The sequence below is a fragment of the Aegilops tauschii genome, chromosome 3 (genome assembly GCF_002575655.3).
Source record: "Aegilops tauschii subsp. strangulata cultivar AL8/78 chromosome 3, Aet v6.0, whole genome shotgun sequence".
Lineage (NCBI taxonomy): Eukaryota > Viridiplantae > Streptophyta > Magnoliopsida > Poales > Poaceae > Aegilops > Aegilops tauschii.
The window spans coordinates 33,106,397-33,125,847 of NC_053037.3; the positions used below are offsets into that span (position 1 = coordinate 33,106,397).

Below are 19,451 nucleotides of genomic sequence, written 5' to 3' on the forward strand. Positions count from 1 at the left end.
ATGAGCCACTCGAGATCTACTCCTATTGTGGCTCGACTAGAAAAGAAATGAGCTGAGTATGGACAGTTTATATAGCTCGATCGAGAAACGAGTTGATCTTGAGCCAACGCTGGCTCGCTTGATTTTAGCTCGATAGCCAGATATACTACAATTATATTATATTATTTTGATAAATATTAAAAATAAATGGGATAACTTTTACAATACCATATATGTTGTGTACAATTTGTTTTTCGTTTTTACTACTACCAAACATGAAAGCGTAATTAAGTGCGGAGAAAATTTAGCCCGTTATGGTATGTGGTCAGACATGTGTTAAATATCATGTTATTTTGTCTAAAGTTTGATAGCAGATGCACCATCGTTTTCTTCTCTTTCCAATTCATCCATGATTTCTTGCTTTAATTACTAGTCTTCAGTTCAGAGATAATAATTTGAAGGGATATTTAAATTAGTGCCCCTGGTTCCTTAGTTGTGCTCACTTTTCCCCACGCTCCAAACGTTTGCTCACTTTTCCCCTCTTCCTTAGCTGAAACTCTCACAAATGCTCATAGCGGGCGTTTGCCGTCTTGACCGTCCATTGACCGTTAATTGCTGACGAGTGGGGCCAAGTCTTCGTCTGACTGTTGCTTGCTGACGGGTGGGACTGCAAGGAGACACGTATTGGGCAGCTTGTCTGAATCTGAAACAGATCTAGACAGGCCGCACTGCACCGCGCCGCCCCGCCCCCTCCGCCGGCGTCGTGCCGCGTCCACCGCAGTTGTTTCCTCGACCCTATGCCCCTATTCCGTTCGTCGGCGACGCCGCGTCTCCGCCAGATATAGCCCACCTCCCCATCTGGGACTACATAGCGATGTTGAGTGAGGACGCCCGGAATGCAGTCGACCGTGGAGAGGATTGGGTCGAATCCGCGGCAGATAATTCATGGATTAAGCCTGGGTAAGCATTGTTTCCACTCGAATTGACGTTCTAAGTCATATTGTAGGCCGTATTTGACTTCTGTTTGCTCTAATCGTTCGAATTTGTGCTCGATTTTACCTGGCTAACTGAAGCCTTTGTTTCCTTCGACAAAATAGGATTGATCCCGCGCTGGCTTTCCGGCTGGCGATTAGAATGGAAACTAGTGTGCTACGTGGTACTAAACCGCATTTGATTTCATCATTTTTCTATCCCAAAGTGGTAGAAACCAGCATATCTTTCAAAGATTTCCGAGCTGAGATCCGAAACACCTATCCCTGGAGTGATGCTGATGCTGTTGAACTGAATTACTTCAGCAGTGACGAGCAAAGATTTCTCCCACTAACTTGCGACGATCATATGCCGTTGCTTTTTGCTGGGATTGCTGGCTGCCGATTCGGTAAACTCCAAATCGATGTGCTTCAGCCACGCGCAGAACGGGCGAAGGGGAAGGGAGTTCAGACATCATCTGTCTGTGCTAATAGCCAGCACCCCGGCACTCCTTGTAGGTCGACACCAAGTAAAGCAAGTGGTTCATGGAGCCACAACATGCCTGCTGCCAATTCTAGTTCCAATTCAGCTGCTGCTTCGCGTGTACCTTCTGCAGTTGGTGTAGAAGAAGATGCAGAACCTGACGAGGCTGTGCCTACAAATGATGATGAAGACGAGATGATGTTTCCTGAACTGGTCGATATAGCCAGTCAGCAAGCAGTGATGACGAATATATGGAGGAGCCCATCAGCCAAGCTAGGTTTGATGACACTGACGATGAAGAGAAGGTGGAGAACATGGACAGCTTAATTGAGGATGAATACGATGGTGATAACATTGCCAACAATTGAGTGGAACAGGGAAAAACCTGAGCTTAGTGTAGGTACCATTTTCCAATCAATGGTGGACTGTCGGAATGCAGTGACAACATGGTGCATTATATCTTAAAACACCTATAAGATTAAAAGGAGTGAGCCAGCAAGGTTCACAGTTTTTTGTCCATATCCTAGGTGTAGGTGGAAGTTGCATGCATCTCGTATGAGAAAGAGCAAATATATTCAGGTAATCCAAGTTCAGTTAGTAATTTAGTTTCAGATCGTTGAGTAAGGTTTCTTAACTGTTTTTTACCGTTTTATTTTGTTTCAGATAAAGAAAAACCCACACAAGCACACCTGTCCACCTGGAGGGGGAGGGAGGAAGGCCAAAACCAAGCTAGCAAAAACTAGGTGGGTGGGAGATGCTATATTGGATCGGCTATATTGGATTGGCTGAGAGAAGAACCTGGACTTGGTCCAACAGCACTCCATGGGAAGCTTTTTGAGAAGTACAAGATAGAAATTCCTTACATGAGAATTTTCAATGCTAGGGAAAAGGCTCTTGACAGAATTAATGGTCAACGGAATGACAGTTTTCAGCTGCTCAATGGTCAATGGAATGACAGTTTTCAGCTGCTTTACACTTTGAAAGCTGAAGTGGAGATGGCAAGTCCAGGGAGTGTTGTAGAGATTGACAAGCATACAGTTCCATTCAAAATAAAAGGGAAGTCATTTCAGAAGGAGTGCTTCAGAAGGGCTTTTGTTTGTTTCAAGGCTTGCTGGCAGGGGTTTCTAGATGGTTGCAGGCCCTATTTGGCTATAGATGCTACATATTTGACTGGAAGATGGAGAGGACAGCTAGTAGCAGCTTCTGCAGTTGATGGACACAACTGGCTATTCCCAGTTGCATTTGGTGTGGTGGAGGCAGAGTCTGAGGAAAGTTGGGTCTGGTTTCTGCAGCAGTTGCGCAACATTATAGGCACACCCCCAGGTTTAGCTATACACACAGATGCTTGCAAGGGTTTAGAGAGTGCAGTGGAAATTGTATTCTCTGGAGTGGAGCATAGGGAATGTATGCGACACCTAGCGCATAATTTCAAAAGGAAGTTCAAAGGTAAAGTTTATGATGAGAACTTATGGCCAGCATCATACACATGCAGCAAAAGGAAGCATGAACACCATTTGAGAGTGTTGTATGCTCAAAATCCTCTTGTGAAGGAGTACATGGATGCACATCATGGTAAGGTGTGGTCAAGAAGCAAATTCAACGAAATCTGCAAAGTAGATTATGTGACCAGTAACCTTGCAGAATGCTTCAATTCAAAGTTCAAGTCAGTGAAAGGGCTCTTGTTGTGGCAAACATTTGACACGATGAGGGAAATGATCATGATAAAGATGGCTCTTCACAAAAGGATTGCAGAAACACAATATGTTGGTCATCAAATGCTCCCATCACTGATTAAGGCATTGCACTTGAAGGCAAGAGGACTAAAGATGAAATGTATTCGATCTGGTACATATGAGGGAGAGGTTACCTATACTGACACTAAAAATAGGGTATGGAGGTATCCTGTGAACCTAAGTACTAGAGAATGTACTTGTAGGCAATGGCAGATCCGTGGGAAGCCATGCATACATGCCCTACATCTGATGACCGTTATCGGGGGTGCAGATGGTGAACTTGATCAATATTGCTCTGAGTATTTCTCTGTTGCCAAATTTATGGCTGCTTATGCTGACAATGTGCCTGCACTATTGGGGAAAGATCAATGGAACATAGTAGATCCAGGGTTCAAACTCCACGCTCCTATCTTTACTAGACCACCAGGAAGACCAAGGAACCAGAGGATTAGAGCAGGTGAGGAGGGTCGTCTACCAAAGAAGCGTGCTTGCAAAAAATGTGGAGTTCTGGGGCATATTGCTAGGCTTTGTACCAATGCAGTGGATGCATCATTTGGAGAGGAGGAAAGATGGACAGCAGCCAATGCTGAGGAGAATGCAGCAGCAATGGAGACTGAAGATGCAATGGAGAATGTAGCAGCAAATGAAGCAGTGGAGAATGCAGCAGCAAAATCTTGGTATGTGATTGCACCCTTTGTAGAATGCAGCTACCCTTTTGTTTGCATTTGTTCTCTTTTTTGCCTATGGCTTATAATTTTATTTACCAGCTCTAGGGAGAAAAGGCCAAGAGATGAAGAAGCAGAAGATTTTGAAACCATGGCCTTTGATGGTTTTGAAGCTATAAGAGAGGAAGAGGAGGGGGTAATTTTTCCAATTGTGCCTTTAAAGATTACTGAACCCATAGATGACCGTCAAATGGTCATCAAGTGCTCGGCGAGTGGAACTACTCCATCAGCACCTCCACGGGGAAAACCCCAAGTAAAGCCCAAGATCAAAAGGAACAAGAGTCTGAAAGAAAAGAGCATATCAACTAGGGAAACCAGGAGCAAGACGGTGAAGCCAGCTGCAAACACAAGGAGCAAGTCGAAAATTTGAATTAAGTTGTTGGGAAATGTTTGTGTTGTCAATTTGAGGGCGAGTCGATCGCTTAAAACTTGGTAGATTTGTATTAAGATGTTGGCATCTTAAAACTTGGTAGATTTGAGCTACTGTGAAAACTTATCAGTTGTAATAATGTTGCTTCTACTTTGGTTTCTTATTTGAGTCAGAATTCAAATTTCCATCAAAATTTGAATTTAAATCAATATTTGAATTTGGGCCCAAATTTGGATTCGAGCCAAAGTTGAAGTTGAACATTGGAGGTTCATTGCTCTGTGCGGTGTATTTGATCGAGCATTTGAAGTCCAATATTCGTAGGTGAACAGTCCGAATGAGAAATGTGCTAGAAACGAGCTCGAAAGCTAGGGTAAACAACCCTATTTGAAATCAAGTTTTTTTTGACCTTGCCTAAATGAGGCATATATATTTTTATTAACACTTGTTCCATATATATAGGGTAAAAAGGAAGTCTCACTATTTATTGATTAATATTCATATTACTACATTTTTTTGAAAAAATATGCTTTTAATTCAAAACCGTCAAATAACATGTTTTAGATATGAAAATGAAAAAGTAAGTTCAGATCCTTCTTATTCACTCCAAAATGAAGCTATGGAGATTTTTCTGATTTTTTTTTGAATTATTTTGATTTTTTTCAAACCCTAAACCCTCTCTCCCTATTCTACGAACTATGAAACTATGAAAATAACATGTTCATAGGTGATAGCTCATTTGTGTGAAGCCTTTTTTCATGAAAATGACCTACACCAAGTTTATATTTTTTTTCTCATAGCCTTGTCACATATGACGGCTATGTGCGCAAGAATTACAACATTTTGATTTTTTTGAACTTCTTAAAAACATTTGAACTTGATTTCGACAGATCACTTCAAAAAATGATTTTTCAAAAAAACGCCCCTATACCGAGTTTATATTTTTTATGGTAACTAGGTCTCATAAACGGACGAACTATGTTTGTTTTATATTTTTGCGATTTTTTCTAATTTAGTTATGGCCATTTGAAATCTGGTCAAACCCTAATAACCCCGTTGACTCGCTCATAACCCCGCAGAAATGCTCCAAACCCTAGCGTCGAACGTCCGCCGTCGAATCCTACCAAGCGCCAAACACCACCCGTCAGATGTGGGGCAGGCATGCGCGATCCGCGTGATGCATCCTGATTGGCTACTGCACTGTCCTTCTCGGGTTTTTATGATCTGCCCCACTTTACATATGAAATTGTATTTTTCGCACATGACCACCACATGTCAGTGTTAAGAGTTGGTTCAAATATTCAAACTGCAAAATACAATGTGGCAAATCGTCAATATAGCTTCCCCTTCTCCTCTTCTCCATCTGACAGACAAAGGCATCGAGCAGATCGAGCAATTCCTCTATTTCTTTCCCCATCTTCTCGTTCTTCTTCCTCTCGAGCAATTCCTCTGTTTCTTCCTCTCAGGCGATATGTCGACCTCCTCGTCAGCCCCCCGTTCCACGTGGCCGGTGTATGGTCCAGTGCCGATGACTCGATGCACTGACTGCCCACGGACTGCGCCACTGAAGCGGTTGCTTCGAAGGAGGAGAAGAATGGTAACTTTGGGCGCGAGTTCGTCAAATGCGAGAGCAACCCGGAGGGGCAGGTTAGATCTGAGTTTTCCTCGCATCCTTTATCTCTAATTTCTGAAAAAATCTGTCAGATTTGGATTTAGGTTACATGATTTCGTTTTCAGATCGTGAAGAAATGCCACCATTTCGAGTGGATGGATGATTACATCCAGAGGCTTCAAGGGTTGGGCTCGCTGGATTCGAGGGGGAATGCAATCCGCGAGTTCAATCTGCCCCATGACAGTGCCGCTCCGGCAGCAGCAGCGCGTCTGGAATACCCGACGGTGGTAGATGTCGAACTGAAGACGGAATTGAAGAAGATGAACAAGAACTTCAAGCAGCTGATTGAGTTGAAGAAGCAATCCAATCTGATAGCTTTAGGAATACTTGCTCTAGGAATTTTTTACTTGATGGCCATCTCTCATTAGAGATGTTTGTCTACTGTTGTTGCCAATGTTTAGCAATCCAAGTATGTTTATCTCAAATGCAACTCTGTTTAGTGCAACTGTCGATCTCTGAATGTATGCAGTTTACTGTTAAGTTTCGACACTTTCAGTTTCGGCAGAAGACAACTACCAGTTCAGTTATAGGATTATTTTGTTAGCTAATAACCTCGAGTGTTGGATCATACCCTAGCTCGTTAGATGACAGTAAGCAGTACTTGAGCAGCACAAGGGATATACATCAAGTTCATCTCTTCTCTCTCGCACATGCCAAACTTTTGTCCTCGAGTTCGTCAGTTCTGCTAGAAAAAAAACCTAGTTCGCGGGCCCAAAGAGAATCAAGCTGCAATAGGCCCACAAAGGATAAATGAGGCCCAGAAACAAGCGATGTTTCCTTTTTTGTTTAGGAACGATTGCTTTGTTCTTTTTTGTTTCTGAATGCTTTTTTCATTAATTTGATTGCCCAATCTCTTCTATCTCATTGAGGAATTTTTTTGGCTTTCCTTTATGGGTCCCTTCATTTTTTAGAATCAAAGTATTTGCCAACCGCAGTATTATTATGCCTAGTGAACCAATACTTCATGATTGGAAAAAGAGGTCCAACCCTCTTTTTTATATACTTCAAACATAGTGTAGTTTTCTACATATTAAAGTATATAAAACTACACTTTGACTAAAGCCAAACATCTCAAAGTATTTGATACTTCAATATTTCCGAAAACCAAAGTATTCTTGGAATACCTAAAAAATACAGAGCTCTCAAACCAAAGCCGTGTACAAATGTACAATATGTTTAATTTTTCCCACGCCAATTAGCCGTGTCTAAACTTGGGACAAACAAAATACAAACATAACAAAGCATTAATATAACACACATAACTTAACTTAGATAGGGTTGCTAGGGCAACATAAGTTCTTACATATAACATGACACCGATAGATAATAATAATTAACCTTACATGCATAGATAGGGTAGCTAGGTCGGGCAACACACACACCAAACTCACAGTACATAGTAGATAGGGTAGCTAGGGCAACACGGCCATGTCTTCACCGTCGTCTTCACTTTAACCGCCGGCTTCACCTTAACCGTCGGCTTCACCGTCTTCTTCGCCGCCGGCTTCAGTACTGCTCCTCCTCAAGGCCGTTGTCGCCGAGGTAGTACGGGAGGCTGTGCATGCGGTTGCGAGCGGGGAAGACGCCCTCGAAGTCGGTGAAGATGTTATAGGTGGTGAATGCGATGAACTCGCACCCACACCAATACACCTTGCCTAGCAGGTAGTAGGCATCGAACCTGTTGGTGAAGTGGACAACGAGCCCTACCACTGGAGCGTTGGCGTGGGGACGCTGCTCCACGAGAGGTTGAACATGGGCGGCGAGCCCGCCGGGAGGTGGTGGAAGCCCGCACGGAGGAATCCCCGTGCAAGCTCAGTGCTACCTCTCCAGCGTGAGAACGCCCACACGCGGAGCGATGCCTCGACGACGACGTTGGCGGGGTACCGTCGTTCCGGCACGGTGGGCGGCTCTTGGAACGTCGGCCCGCTGTACTGCATCTTGAACGCTTCGCTGAGTGGAACGGCTTTGGCTTTGGGGGGAAGAAGAGAAGTGGGAGGCGCAGATGGATCTGTAGAAGAAGAGGCAATGAAGGGCAGTTTAAATAGCCGGGGGAGACGAAGTGGGTACATGCGCAAACGGCATAGATCGTGACTCAGTGCGTGCGTGAACCGATGCGATCATCAATGTGTGAACGTGAATCGATGCGAGCGTGCTTCGCGTGCTCTGCGTTGGCGCCTGCCTGCCTCCCCCTTCTGCGTGCTCTGCGTTGGCGGCTGCCTGCCTCCCACAACTGAATCGAGCGGCAGCCGTGCGGCATGAACCGATGCCTCGACATATGGACGCGAGCGTGCGTGCAGCCTGCCCCTTCAGCCACCGACACGTATGCCTGCGACGCGTGAAACGACGCTGCGGAGCGACTGAATCCACCGGCAACCGTGCGGCATGTATCGATGTGTGCGTGTCGGCGTGCATGCATGCGTTTAGGTCTAGGTCACTAGATGCGTGCGTGGCGGTGTTCGCATGCATAGCAGGCTACATCGATGCCAAAGCCGGGCATGCATAGCAGGCTGCATCCATCGATAGCAGGCTTTTTTAATTTATTACCAACAAACCAACGGGCCCGTCCTATGAACACAAACACGGCCCAACCAGTGAAGCCACAGCCACAGTCAACAGAGTCCAACATGGCCCCACAAGTCAGTTAACAGCCAAGACGGCAAACGTCTGTTATGAACATTTGTGAGAGTTTCAGCTAAGGGAGTGGGGAAAAGTGAGCAAAAGTTTGAAGCGTGGGGAAAACTGAGCACAACTAAGGAATTGGGGGCACATATGGAATAAGCCCAAATTTGAATTATATAATAGTTTCTTATGTTGTGTTGTGGCTTACATTGCTTGAAAATTTGTGCTACATTGTTAAAAAAGATCATCTTATTTAGCTCGAGATCGACTCAAGATTGGTACAAGCTGAGCATGAGCCATTTTTATGGCTCGACCTTGAGCTTCGCTCAGATTGAGCTCACTCATTAGTATAAGTTGAGCTAAGTCTAATCCAACTTGCTCGAACTTAACTCGTTTGCATCCCTATCCAGGGCACTCCGCCAAGGACTGCTGGCAACATTTCGAGGAAGATGATGGTGACTCCTTGTAAGATGAGAAAGTTGCTGGTGCCGCTGAAGCCTCATACGGGGTAGACAGGAACTGATATGTGGGTAGTGGTGCCACAGACCACATCACCGGTGATTTGGAGAAAGTGACTATACGGGAAAAATACTGCGGTCAAGATAAAGTGCACACCGCAAGTGGATTAGGTGTGCGGATCAAACATGTTGGCCATTCAGTTGTTAAAACCCCTCACCGACCAATTCACCTCTGAACTTTTTTTGCATGTCGCTCGTGCATCTAAGAATCTTCTTTCCATTCATCATACTCCCTCCATTTACTTATACAAGGCCACTATGGAATATACATTTTGCATCTATACAAGGCCACCAACAATAATCGAGGCAAAAATTAATGATGTTTTTTCGTACTAGTAACTTGTTTAATACTTGCATGCATGCAGTTATAATGACACTTAGCTACTTCCCCCATTCTGTTTTCTTGCATGCATTCGGTGTATTAATCATCCCAGTAAACAAGAAAAAAAGTTGGGCTGCAAAACATGTATTAAATTTTACCTTGGTACCTGTAATTTGAGTTTGTGGCCTTGTATATAAAAATGGAGGGAGTATTGCCATTGATAATCACGTATTCCTCGACTTTCACCCCTTTTTCTTTTTGATCAAGGATCAAGCAACGAAGACGGTTCTTTACCGAGGTAGATGTTTTCGAGTGATTTATCCATTGATTCTGGAGTTTAGAAGATCAAATAAGCAAGCATATGGTGCCACCAAACTCTCATCGTCAAGGTGGCACAATAGACTAGGGCATGCATCTTTTTCTTTACTGAAGGATTGCTTAGGAAGAATCAGCTCCCATATGTTGGAGAGCGTGATGTTGAAACTATTTTTGATTCTTGTCAGAGAGCTAAAAGTCATCAATTACCCTAATCAATTTCCACTACTATTTCTATCAAGCCCTTACAACTCATATTTTCTGATGTGTGGTGCCCTTCTCCAAGTTCTTTTGGTAGACATACATACCATGTTAGCTTTTGACTATATCAGATACTCTTGGATCTATTCACTTAAGAAATGACCCGATGCTTTTCAAGTGTTTCAAAACTTCCAAGCTCTCGTTGAATGGAATTTCAATATCAAAATCATTGCTATTCACTCTGATTGGGGAGAGGAATATAAAAAATTAAATTTCTTCTTCAAACTCTTGGCATCTCTCATCTAGTGTCATGCCCACATGTCCATCAACAAAATGGGTCTGCTGAATGCAAACGTATACACATTGCTGAAGTTGGCATAGCTCTCTTAGCTAGTGCATCCATGCCTTTAAAATTTTGGGATGAAGCTTTTCAATCCGCACTTCACACTATTAACATGTTGCCTAGTCGTGTAATTAACAATGCAACTCCGGTAGAATGACTTCTCCATGACAAACCTGATTATACATCACTTCGTGTGATTGTGTTGGTGCAATAGTTTGCCTCCTTGCATTTTGGAGATTGTTGTCATACAGAATATAGAGTAATGTGTTTGATAGTGCACACAGAGTGACAAGTCCCTGAGGTCATGTGGAGTTTGGAACATACTCCGAAGATAATCTCCTGCGAGACAACAAGGATTATCACCGAAGATTATGCCTGTCTAAAGTGACCCCCAAAAATTGTTGACGAAAAGCAATTGGTTCGGTGCCTGTGCAAAGAAATTGATTGCAGCCGAGAAGTTTAAAGACAGAGAAAAGACATAGTATTTTCTTTCGTTGTTGTTCTTCTCTTTCTTGAGGCATAGGACCACTATACTACTAAGAGGAGTATAGTGTTCGAAACATATGCTCTCATGCTAAACCAAATCTAATGTGAGTTGAGAGAAATCGTGTTCCGAATAGATACTTGCTAGCAAGAGACGCAGTTCTTCTTCGCTGTGAGAGATTTGATTCGGACTGGAGAGTTAGCATTACTTGTTCCTCATGTAATGTTACCGTTGTGCTCAAAATCCAACTATTGGATACGTGTCGGTTGGATATTGACTAATTGTCATGTTTAAAAATGGTCTTTTCTCCCTCGGGAAGACCATGGTATAAATAGCCCACCCCGTCCAACGTGCATCGTGGGCTGCTTCGTGTGATTCCGAGAAGATTGTGTGAGCACCCTCTCCCGAGTGATTTGAGTTCAAAGTCCACAGAGAGAAAAAATCCAGAGCCGAAAAATTAGATAGTGGTTTAGCATCACCGGTATCTAAGTTTCGTACGATTCACCTATTACTCTAGAGAGCTATGAAGTCTCTAGACGGTTAGATGACAAGTCTTTCAGTGACCAAGAGTAATTATGATTCACGAAGACAAAGTCTGTGAAGGTTTGAAGATTAACTCAAGCATCTACCACAGAGTGATCGATGCTGGTTGACGAATCAGTTGTCAAGGAGAATAGGACAAAACCATAGACTGAATATCCCTTTGGATGTCATCAAGCACGAGCCATTATAGGTGATGCACAATCTCCCGGGCTATCATCACTTGACAGAAACACTGATATGACCAATCTTTCCACTCTCTTGGAATTCCCAGAGTTTTTGGAATCTCAAAGAAACAACAAATTTATCGATGTCCATGCCATACATCGCCGGTGTTGGTTTTGGCATAGTCAACAGAGGACACTCCTGGGACACGTGTGTTGCCATATCACAATAAATACATACGTCAACAATGCAATCAATTGCATAACGCCTACTTTCTATGCATGCAAAACATGAGACTTTTGGATAAATTGGCATGAGCGATTCCCTTTGACTACCAGCAAACCATGGTGCAATAAACATGAGTTTCAAGAGATAGAGAACCATTACCACGCCTACCGTGGGAGGCAATGGACATTGCTTGATGGAGAGGATCGGCTGCAACTGCTAAGATTCTTTCTTGCCCTGCTGGCGTGCTCCTGATTAACGAAGTGCAGTTCTTCCCATGTGCCTAGGTCAGCAGGGCTGCTCCTCTTCCTTGTCTTCTATCTCTAGAGCATTGCCACAAACAGGAAGTGGCAAGAGCGAGGAGAGGAGACAGTGGAGTGTGGTGTTGATGGGAGGGCATGTATGTAAATGACTATGACTCAAGTGCAGATTGTAGGTCTTCTCGTTGTTAGTAAGAACCACAAAGCACATTAGTAAAAACAGAACCACGATCCTCTCCAGAAAATAATAAGAAAACCACACCAATACATATATTATATCAAGTTTACAAGCATCATTTATTCATCACAATTACATATCATAACAGTAATAATAGTCAAACATGAATCCACACGATAGAATGATAAAGTACAAATATATTGGCCAACATGATGTCCTATAGGGACGAATGTGAACAGAGCAACCTTTCTCCGTTATTATCAAATCCATATTCTTAGTTTTTCCCTTTTACTTCGGCGATTCCTTTTAGTCCTTTGGGTCCAGCGATTCGTTTTCGTCCTCCATACCATCAGCTGATGCTCCGTTGATGTTGCCCAAGTACTTTACGTGGAAATTTTGGGTGCCACAGTCGTTCATGCCCTAGTGAAGGAAAGAAACGACATGTCAGGATCATTGGGTCGGGACATATATATGTTTGCTACGTAATGATAGGGAGAGAAGTTGGGTCGTGGGACCGTGGGAGGGAGGTACCTGTTCCGCTGAAGAAGGACCGTGGGAGGGAGGTACCTGTTCCGCTGAAGAAGGGATCGCAGGGTTTTTGTCTTCACAAGTAAACCTGAATTTCTTTAAGTTGAAAGAGAGATATGAGATTACATTCAACTAATACGCTTCAATTTTGAGTCGTGAGTAGAAAATATTGGTGACCAAGCTCACACTGCCAAGATCCCCAAACGCAATGGTAACGTTAACGTTGCACGACATGACAGATGCTTCCATTGGAGCTCTACCATCACCGGAGGCAATGAAAATATCAATCCCCTTTAGGATGTTTACTATTAAGCCATGGAATTTTTCGCGCAGTTGGATATAATCTGCATGTTACGTATGGACGATTGTATTAGATTAACTATAGTATAAAAACAAGGTGCAACACTTAGCTGCAATAATATAGATAAAGAGGTTTCGGTGTGTACACTATGGGAGCGATCTCTTCGATTGTCCAAAAATAATATAGTGATGCTGAAATTGGAACCCATGCGAATTTCAGAATGTTTCTTACTTTTGGTGGAATGGCTTACTATTACTTGATCAAGTGGCAAAGGTGGATTTTCGATGACAATTTTATCCGACAAATCCTGGTCTTTCGGCAGAGTTGACTTATTAGGTTCAGTTCCCATTGCACCACCTTTGGCATATCCAGTAATTAATTAATGAACAAATTAATGTGAAACACAAACTCTGCAGGAGAGGTTATCCTCTTAAATTCAAGTAGGGAAAGTAATGGTTGAACCCCAGCTCGGTGCAGCCACGCTACACCCACGCAAAAAAACATATCAAAATATTTAAAAAAAGTGAAATTTTGTGGGAATGATTATGAACAAATGTTATAGATGGTTGCAAAATTTGGTGCTCAAATGACATCCGGGAGCTCTGCACACAAAAAATTACAAGTTGTGTTCAAACAGTGCACCTACATTTTGGGTAATTTTCAGTAAAAAAAATTTGTACAGAGCTCCTCGGATGTCATTTGACCACCTAACTTTGCAAGCATCTATAACATTTTCATCATAGTTCTTACAAAATTTCAGATCTTTTTGAAATGTTTTGCTATGTTTTATTGCGTGGGTGTAGAGTGGGTGCACCGAGCTGGGGTGTAGAACAACCACTTCATCGAATTATGCTTTAGTTCGACAATTTCGTATGACCCCAAAAGTCACAAAGCTATGGACCACTGCACCTTACACCACATTCAGAATTAGGCAGGAAAATAAACATTGAAGAGAATCAGTTTTATTGGCAAAACAAGCAACATGGACTCGATAGAAGGAAAATTTCTCTTAACCACGTTTTAATAGCAGGTAGGAACAACACTAACAATGGAAAAACAAATAAAAATCTGAATCTTTCGGGCGAGAGGGCCGTTTTAACATACCAAATATGATAAATTTTTGGGTCAACAGAAGTTTACATTACTTTGTATATTTGATTGATGATAGCAAACTAGCCACTTAGAAAACCCAACAAATATAATCAGGCATTAGCCATATGTAAAATAGAAGATATGGAACTATTCCAGTTTTCCAGATTTTCTCCGCTCAACCACATCCAAAAATTAGAATCCCCAATTTCACAGCGAAGCTAGCCTTCATCCTCATATATACCATGAAGTGCAACATGAGACGATTTGATACGGGTATATCTTTATGAACAATCTTGGGAAAACAAAGATGCTAGTTCTCATTATTTACTTACCTTTTGTGGAATGGCTCACTATATTACTTGTATTTATAGCTTTGCAACAGTACTATGTTCGCAAGATAAGCTATCTGCTATCAATAGAAACTATCAGTATGACGTACTCACCGGCAATCTCTGTTGTTGCTTCGTCTTCATTATTACTAGTCACATCCTCGTCATTCAACGGAGTAAACTCATCAGGTTGGGCGCCTGCAGGCAACCATACCCAGTAATTAATGAAGGAAAAAAAAAGTGTAACACGAACTCTGCTCGGGAGGTTACATCAAAGTATGCTTTAGTTCAACAATTTCATATGATCATCAGCCAAGACAATAGCATTGCGATAACAACAGTCTTTCCAAAATGAAGTACTTTACTAGAGCGATGTACGTTTTCCACTACTTCAAATAGATATTATGCAGCAAGATGCATGATTCATGAAATTTAACCCTGGTAACGAAAGTTGAGCAAGACACTTGTTGCAAATAATCTGATTCGAGAGAAGCATCTAGAAATTTACAGTACTACTTCTCACTATGAAGCAGTAGTGATCTAAACGCTCTTATATTAGTTTAAAGAGGGAGTACAAACATTTTCCTCTTCGCCGGATATGAATTACTTACCTTTGGCTTCCCGTGTTGCTCGATTTGCACCTATACGCATCTGTGGCTTGCTAGGTGCACCGCTCAACATGGTCCTCTGAGTTAGTAACACTGGCACCTGTAGATCGACTGCGTTTGCTGGGAAGGGAGATACGGTGGTGTATATATATGAAGGCTTACTACGAGAACGGAGCAGTGGCTCAGTGGCTCAGTATATGTTTCTTTTTTCCTCAGAACGATGGTTATATGATGCTTAGAGGCCAAGTATGCTACTGTCAGGATTCACCTTTAGCCAATTTTCGGAGCAATTAATTTTTCTAACAACATAAATTCATTGTGCTGCACCTTTAGGCAAAGGAGATGATGAAGCTTTTGTCAGACTTTTTCCCTCGGACAGCCTCACCGTGTTTGCGCTTTCGATTGCACGCCAGACTTAAAAATCTATAGCCTAGATCAATGTGCCGAGGTGATTTCTCGGATGGTTCTCATCGTGAGCACTGGCTATGCTAGTAGTATTGGATAGTCCACTCGCATCGGAGACGGCCATGCGTACAGTGTGTGAGCCCACTCGCATGCACGCTCGATTGAAAACCAAAAGCAACATGAACCAAAGGCCGTTAGCTGCGGTCCCATCTTAGGTGCTCAAGTGGAAGTGTGCATCTAGCTTTATGGACAGTTTTGATGGTTAAGGGCATCTCCCACGGCGACCCGCAAATTTCCTCCCGCATTCGTTCGCCACAGGCCGCCGTCCAACACTGTCTGCATACATTTAATTACTTTATGAATCAATGGGAAGAAATTCGTGCAAACACGGGGAATTTCATACCCGGTGTCCCGTTGATTGATTGTTATGTATGGCGCAAGCGCAAGTTCTGGTCTATATGTGTGATACCCCTGTTGTTATTGGGAATTCGCCTAACGAGAGCTTGCCATGTTTAGATGCTATTCTAGTCGTTCTTAAGTTGACATGCCTGGAACTTATAATTTGTGTTACGTTACTTGCGAGTACATTATTGTATTCACACCAGCGTTGTTATACCAGAATTTAGTCGAGGAACTCTGTAAAGAAGATGTCATTGGGATAGTGCGAGGATCCGTAGCCCAGGCAGATGCCTGTGGAGTGGAGCCGCTCAAGTTCGGTGCCTTAGTTTACGTCTTTTGTTGCAATATAAAGAACCATCGATTATCTTACGCTTGGTAATAACAAAAAATCATGCCAAGATGAGCCTGTGACCCATTTGTAGCCCTTTGGTCAAGTTTGTGTATTGATTACCATATTTTCTTGAATTAAATATGCATATCCACATATCATGGGGCGCAACCTTAGCCCAGTGGTGCAAAGGTGGGGATACATTGAGATTCTTCCGTTTGTGGGATCAAGAACCTACGAGTCCTATGATGGAGCGCCCGATCCCCATGATTTCTTGAAGAACTTACGCCCCAGGGATAAAAGCTACCGGGACAAATGCAAAGCTCCCCTTAGGGAAAGGTAGGGAGGCTGCCCTACCTTGATTTTTTTTAAAAAAAAATTCTTATGCACGTGTTTTTTCTGAACAATTTGGGTGGTCGTACGTAAAAAAGCGACTTTGTATGAGAAAGGTATGCTTGTTTTAGTAAACATTGCGCAAAATCGATCCGAAACCAAAAAATACTAGATCTAGTCTAGTCGGAAACCAAGTCTTCTGTTGCAATAGCCAATTCTGAATCTAACAAAATCGAACTGTAAACATGTCATGGGTGTGGTATTTAAGGAGGCTTTGAGGGTACTTTGGGCGGCATATGGGGGAGTGGCCGAAACCAACTCTAGCTATGCAATAGATAACATTCTAAGGTTTTATTTTGGCTTGGTATATTTTATGGGCAAAAATTATATTTCTATTAGCTCAGTCAATATCTTTTAGCACTGATTTTACCATTGCTTAGATGAGCTATCTTCAGAGTTGTTTGGAATTCTCTTGCCTTGACTCTAGAGAATCATTTTGTGATTTAGCTGGCATTGCTTTTACTAATGGTTAGGAAAACAGTTATACGCGACAAAGATCATCAAGACTGAGTTGCGCAGAAAGATGTTTGTGATGGCTTCCTGACAACTTGAGTAGAGTGTCATTCATATGTTTTTAGGTTTTCAAATGGCTTTATCAACAACATTATGGAAGATTTTCAAAAAATATATGAGTAGAACCCCAAAACATATGAATGAAACTTTACTCTTTTATTGTGGTCTACTCTTTTATTGTGCCAGCGAGAACCTTGGGAGGTAGTCTAGGAGCAGATGCAGATTGTGGTGTACATCAGTGGCATCTAGAAGATGGTGGGTCGTGTCCTGGGTTCATGGTTCGTGAATGACAGGTATGGTTTTCTCCTCCGATGTCTTAGTCGTGTGGGGGTGCCAAATCTGGAGTTTGATGGCGTGTCTGGGGTGTTGCCCCGATTTGATTCGTTTCAACGGTAATGGTTTCGTCTTTGACGAGCCACCTGGGAGGTGCGCAAAGTGGCATATCAGCAATGAAGTCGCGTCGACTCGGGTGTGGAGATGATCCATCATTTTTTTTCTTTGGTGACTGCTGTGGTGGTGTCAGAGACAGGTGGTGGACTTCAGTGTCAAGCTTAGAGTAAGTTTCAGTCTTGTTTGTAATTTTACTTGTTGGCTAGTTTTCCTTTATGCAAAGGCTAACATTTTGCTATCTTTTTAGTTTTGACAGGTCGATATGTACATGACTTGACTTGTACTCAGTGTGTGCAAAAAAAACAAACAAGTATGCTACTGTACAGTGTGTGCACCCAGAAAGGTAAATATTGTCTAAGGTGTGGTGGCCTTCCTAACCTACTTTACAACACAAAGAATCAGAAATTATATATTAGGTAATTCGAGACTCATGGTACTCGTGATTACGTCCTCTTTTGTACAAGCAATGTAAATTCATTGTGCTGCACCTTCCCGCGAAGGTGAGGATGAAGCCTTTTTCTACTTTTCCCCTCCCTCGGACAGCCATAGGTTACGTGTTAGCCCTTTCGTTTGCACGCCGGACTTAAAAACTAGGTAGATCAATGAGGCGTGCTGCTTTCTCGGATGGTTCTCGTGATGCTGTGACATGCAGGTATTGATAGTACGTGCCGCTGGAAAGTTGAATCCTTTGCAGTCCACTAGCATGTACGTCCTCTTTTTTTTTTTTTGTTAAGTATCCACTTCTTTAGACAACGCCTTCGCTCTTGTTTCCCTCGGGCGGCGGTACAATGTGAGCCCACTAGCATGCACGCTCGATTGAAAAACTAAAACACACGATGATACGTGCGTTGCTGTAGAGGGCCAAATGAATGGATCATGTGAAAATTGGTTTAACTTGGGACCGCGGTCCTTCCGAGGGGTTGAAAATATATCTAGCTTTATAGTCAGTTTTGATGGTTAATGACAACCCATATGCTCATCTAATGCTTAAAATTAAGTGTAAGCAGAATGTTTATTTTGACTCGAACGGCAGGTGCTCTGCCTTTTCATTTAAGGGTAGGAATGTACATAAGAGGGGGCAGTCGTCAAAATAATTACAACGCTACTCACAGCAAGTCTAAGTCAGCTTTGATTAGAGAAGCCACACCGTCCGCCGAGGTAGACTTGGCGTTGAGGACCCTCCTGTTCCGCTCATTCCAAATGTGCCAAGCGAAATAAGCAGCGGCGGCGGCCTGCACTTTATTGCGCTGGGACCAAACACTCCACCAATGAGAGATGGACTGAACGTTAGCAGGCAGGGAAGGGTAGCACAAGGGGCGTGCCAAGCTTAGCTTGTTCCAAACAGCCTTGGAAAAAAAGGCATGTGTTGAGGTGGTGGAGTGCAGTTTCAGGGAGTTGGAGGCAGAGAGAACACGTCGTGTTCTCGTAGCCTGTCAGTGGTCGGGAGTCTGTTTTGAGCCAAGGTCCAAAGAAAAAACCTCACCTTTCTTTCAATCTTGAGCCTCCAGATCAGGTTAGCATCAGGCTTGGCAATAGGACCAATCAACTGACAGGAATATGCAGACTTGGCCGTGTATTTCTTGTCCTCGTCCAGATCCAATCAATGGTATCTCTTGTTTCAGATGAGTTGACACTCTGAATCTTCTCCCACAAAAGCAGAAAGGAGTGTAGATCATCATGGGAGCTGATTCTTTCAAGCCCCTTCATCCACTTCCTGTCATGCATGGCTTGAGCCACAGTGTAGTTTTTCCTGCACGCCAGCTTGAATTGGGAGGGTGCAAGGTCACGTGGTGCTGCCCCATCCAACCACTTTGACTTCCAGAAACTTGCAGTTTGCCCATTTCCAAGGTGAATGTTGCTGGAGGCATGAAGGAGCTGCATATCAGCTTCAGAGCAGGGGAGTTTCATTCCAAACCAGGGCCTAGGTTGGCATTGCCACGCGAAGCAGGCCCACCGCAGCCGTGGAGATCTACTAAAAGAGGAGAGGTTTTTTATGCCCAGTCCACCGTACTTTTTTGGTGAGCAAACCAGCTACCAGTTGACTGCACAACTCCCACATGTGGACTC

The 19,451-nt window shown here is 43.1% G+C and overlaps 1 protein-coding gene across 2 annotated transcripts; it reads right to left on the reverse strand.

Annotated features, from left to right (window-relative positions):
- Positions 1 to 12,191: 12,191 nt before the first annotated feature.
- LOC109749167 (uncharacterized) lies at positions 12,192 to 15,160 on the reverse strand. Of its 2 annotated transcripts, none has more exons than XR_012204118.1 (5): positions 14,960 to 15,160; positions 14,463 to 14,546; positions 12,813 to 12,970; positions 12,630 to 12,714; positions 12,192 to 12,518 (listed from the first exon to the last, which is right to left on the reverse strand). XR_012204118.1 is itself a non-coding variant. In XM_020308147.4 (5 exons), exons 1-5 carry the CDS (start codon positions 15,027 to 15,029, stop codon positions 12,405 to 12,407), a joined length of 519 nt encoding a protein of 172 aa, XP_020163736.1. In that variant the 5' UTR covers positions 15,030 to 15,160; the 3' UTR covers positions 12,192 to 12,404. The 2 variants fall into 2 exon arrangements, 1 of the variants encoding a protein (XP_020163736.1); XM_020308147.4 differs by having other exon boundaries at positions 12,630 to 12,722.
- Between the last annotated feature and the right edge of the window lie 4,291 nt (positions 15,161 to 19,451).

Excerpts from the sequence above, each read along its gene's own strand:
- LOC109749167 (XM_020308147.4), bottom strand. The coding sequence starts at position 15,029 with ATGTTGAGCGGTGCACCTAGCAAGCCACAGATGCGTATAGGTGCAAAT. Across the intron at positions 12,971-14,462 it reads AGCAACAACAGAGATTGCCG|ATTATATCCAACTGCGCGAA; the intron begins GTGAGTACGTCA and ends CGTAACATGCAG. Across the intron at positions 12,519-12,629 it reads GTCCTTCTTCAGCGGAACAG|GGCATGAACGACTGTGGCAC; the intron begins GTACCTCCCTCC and ends TTCCTTCACTAG.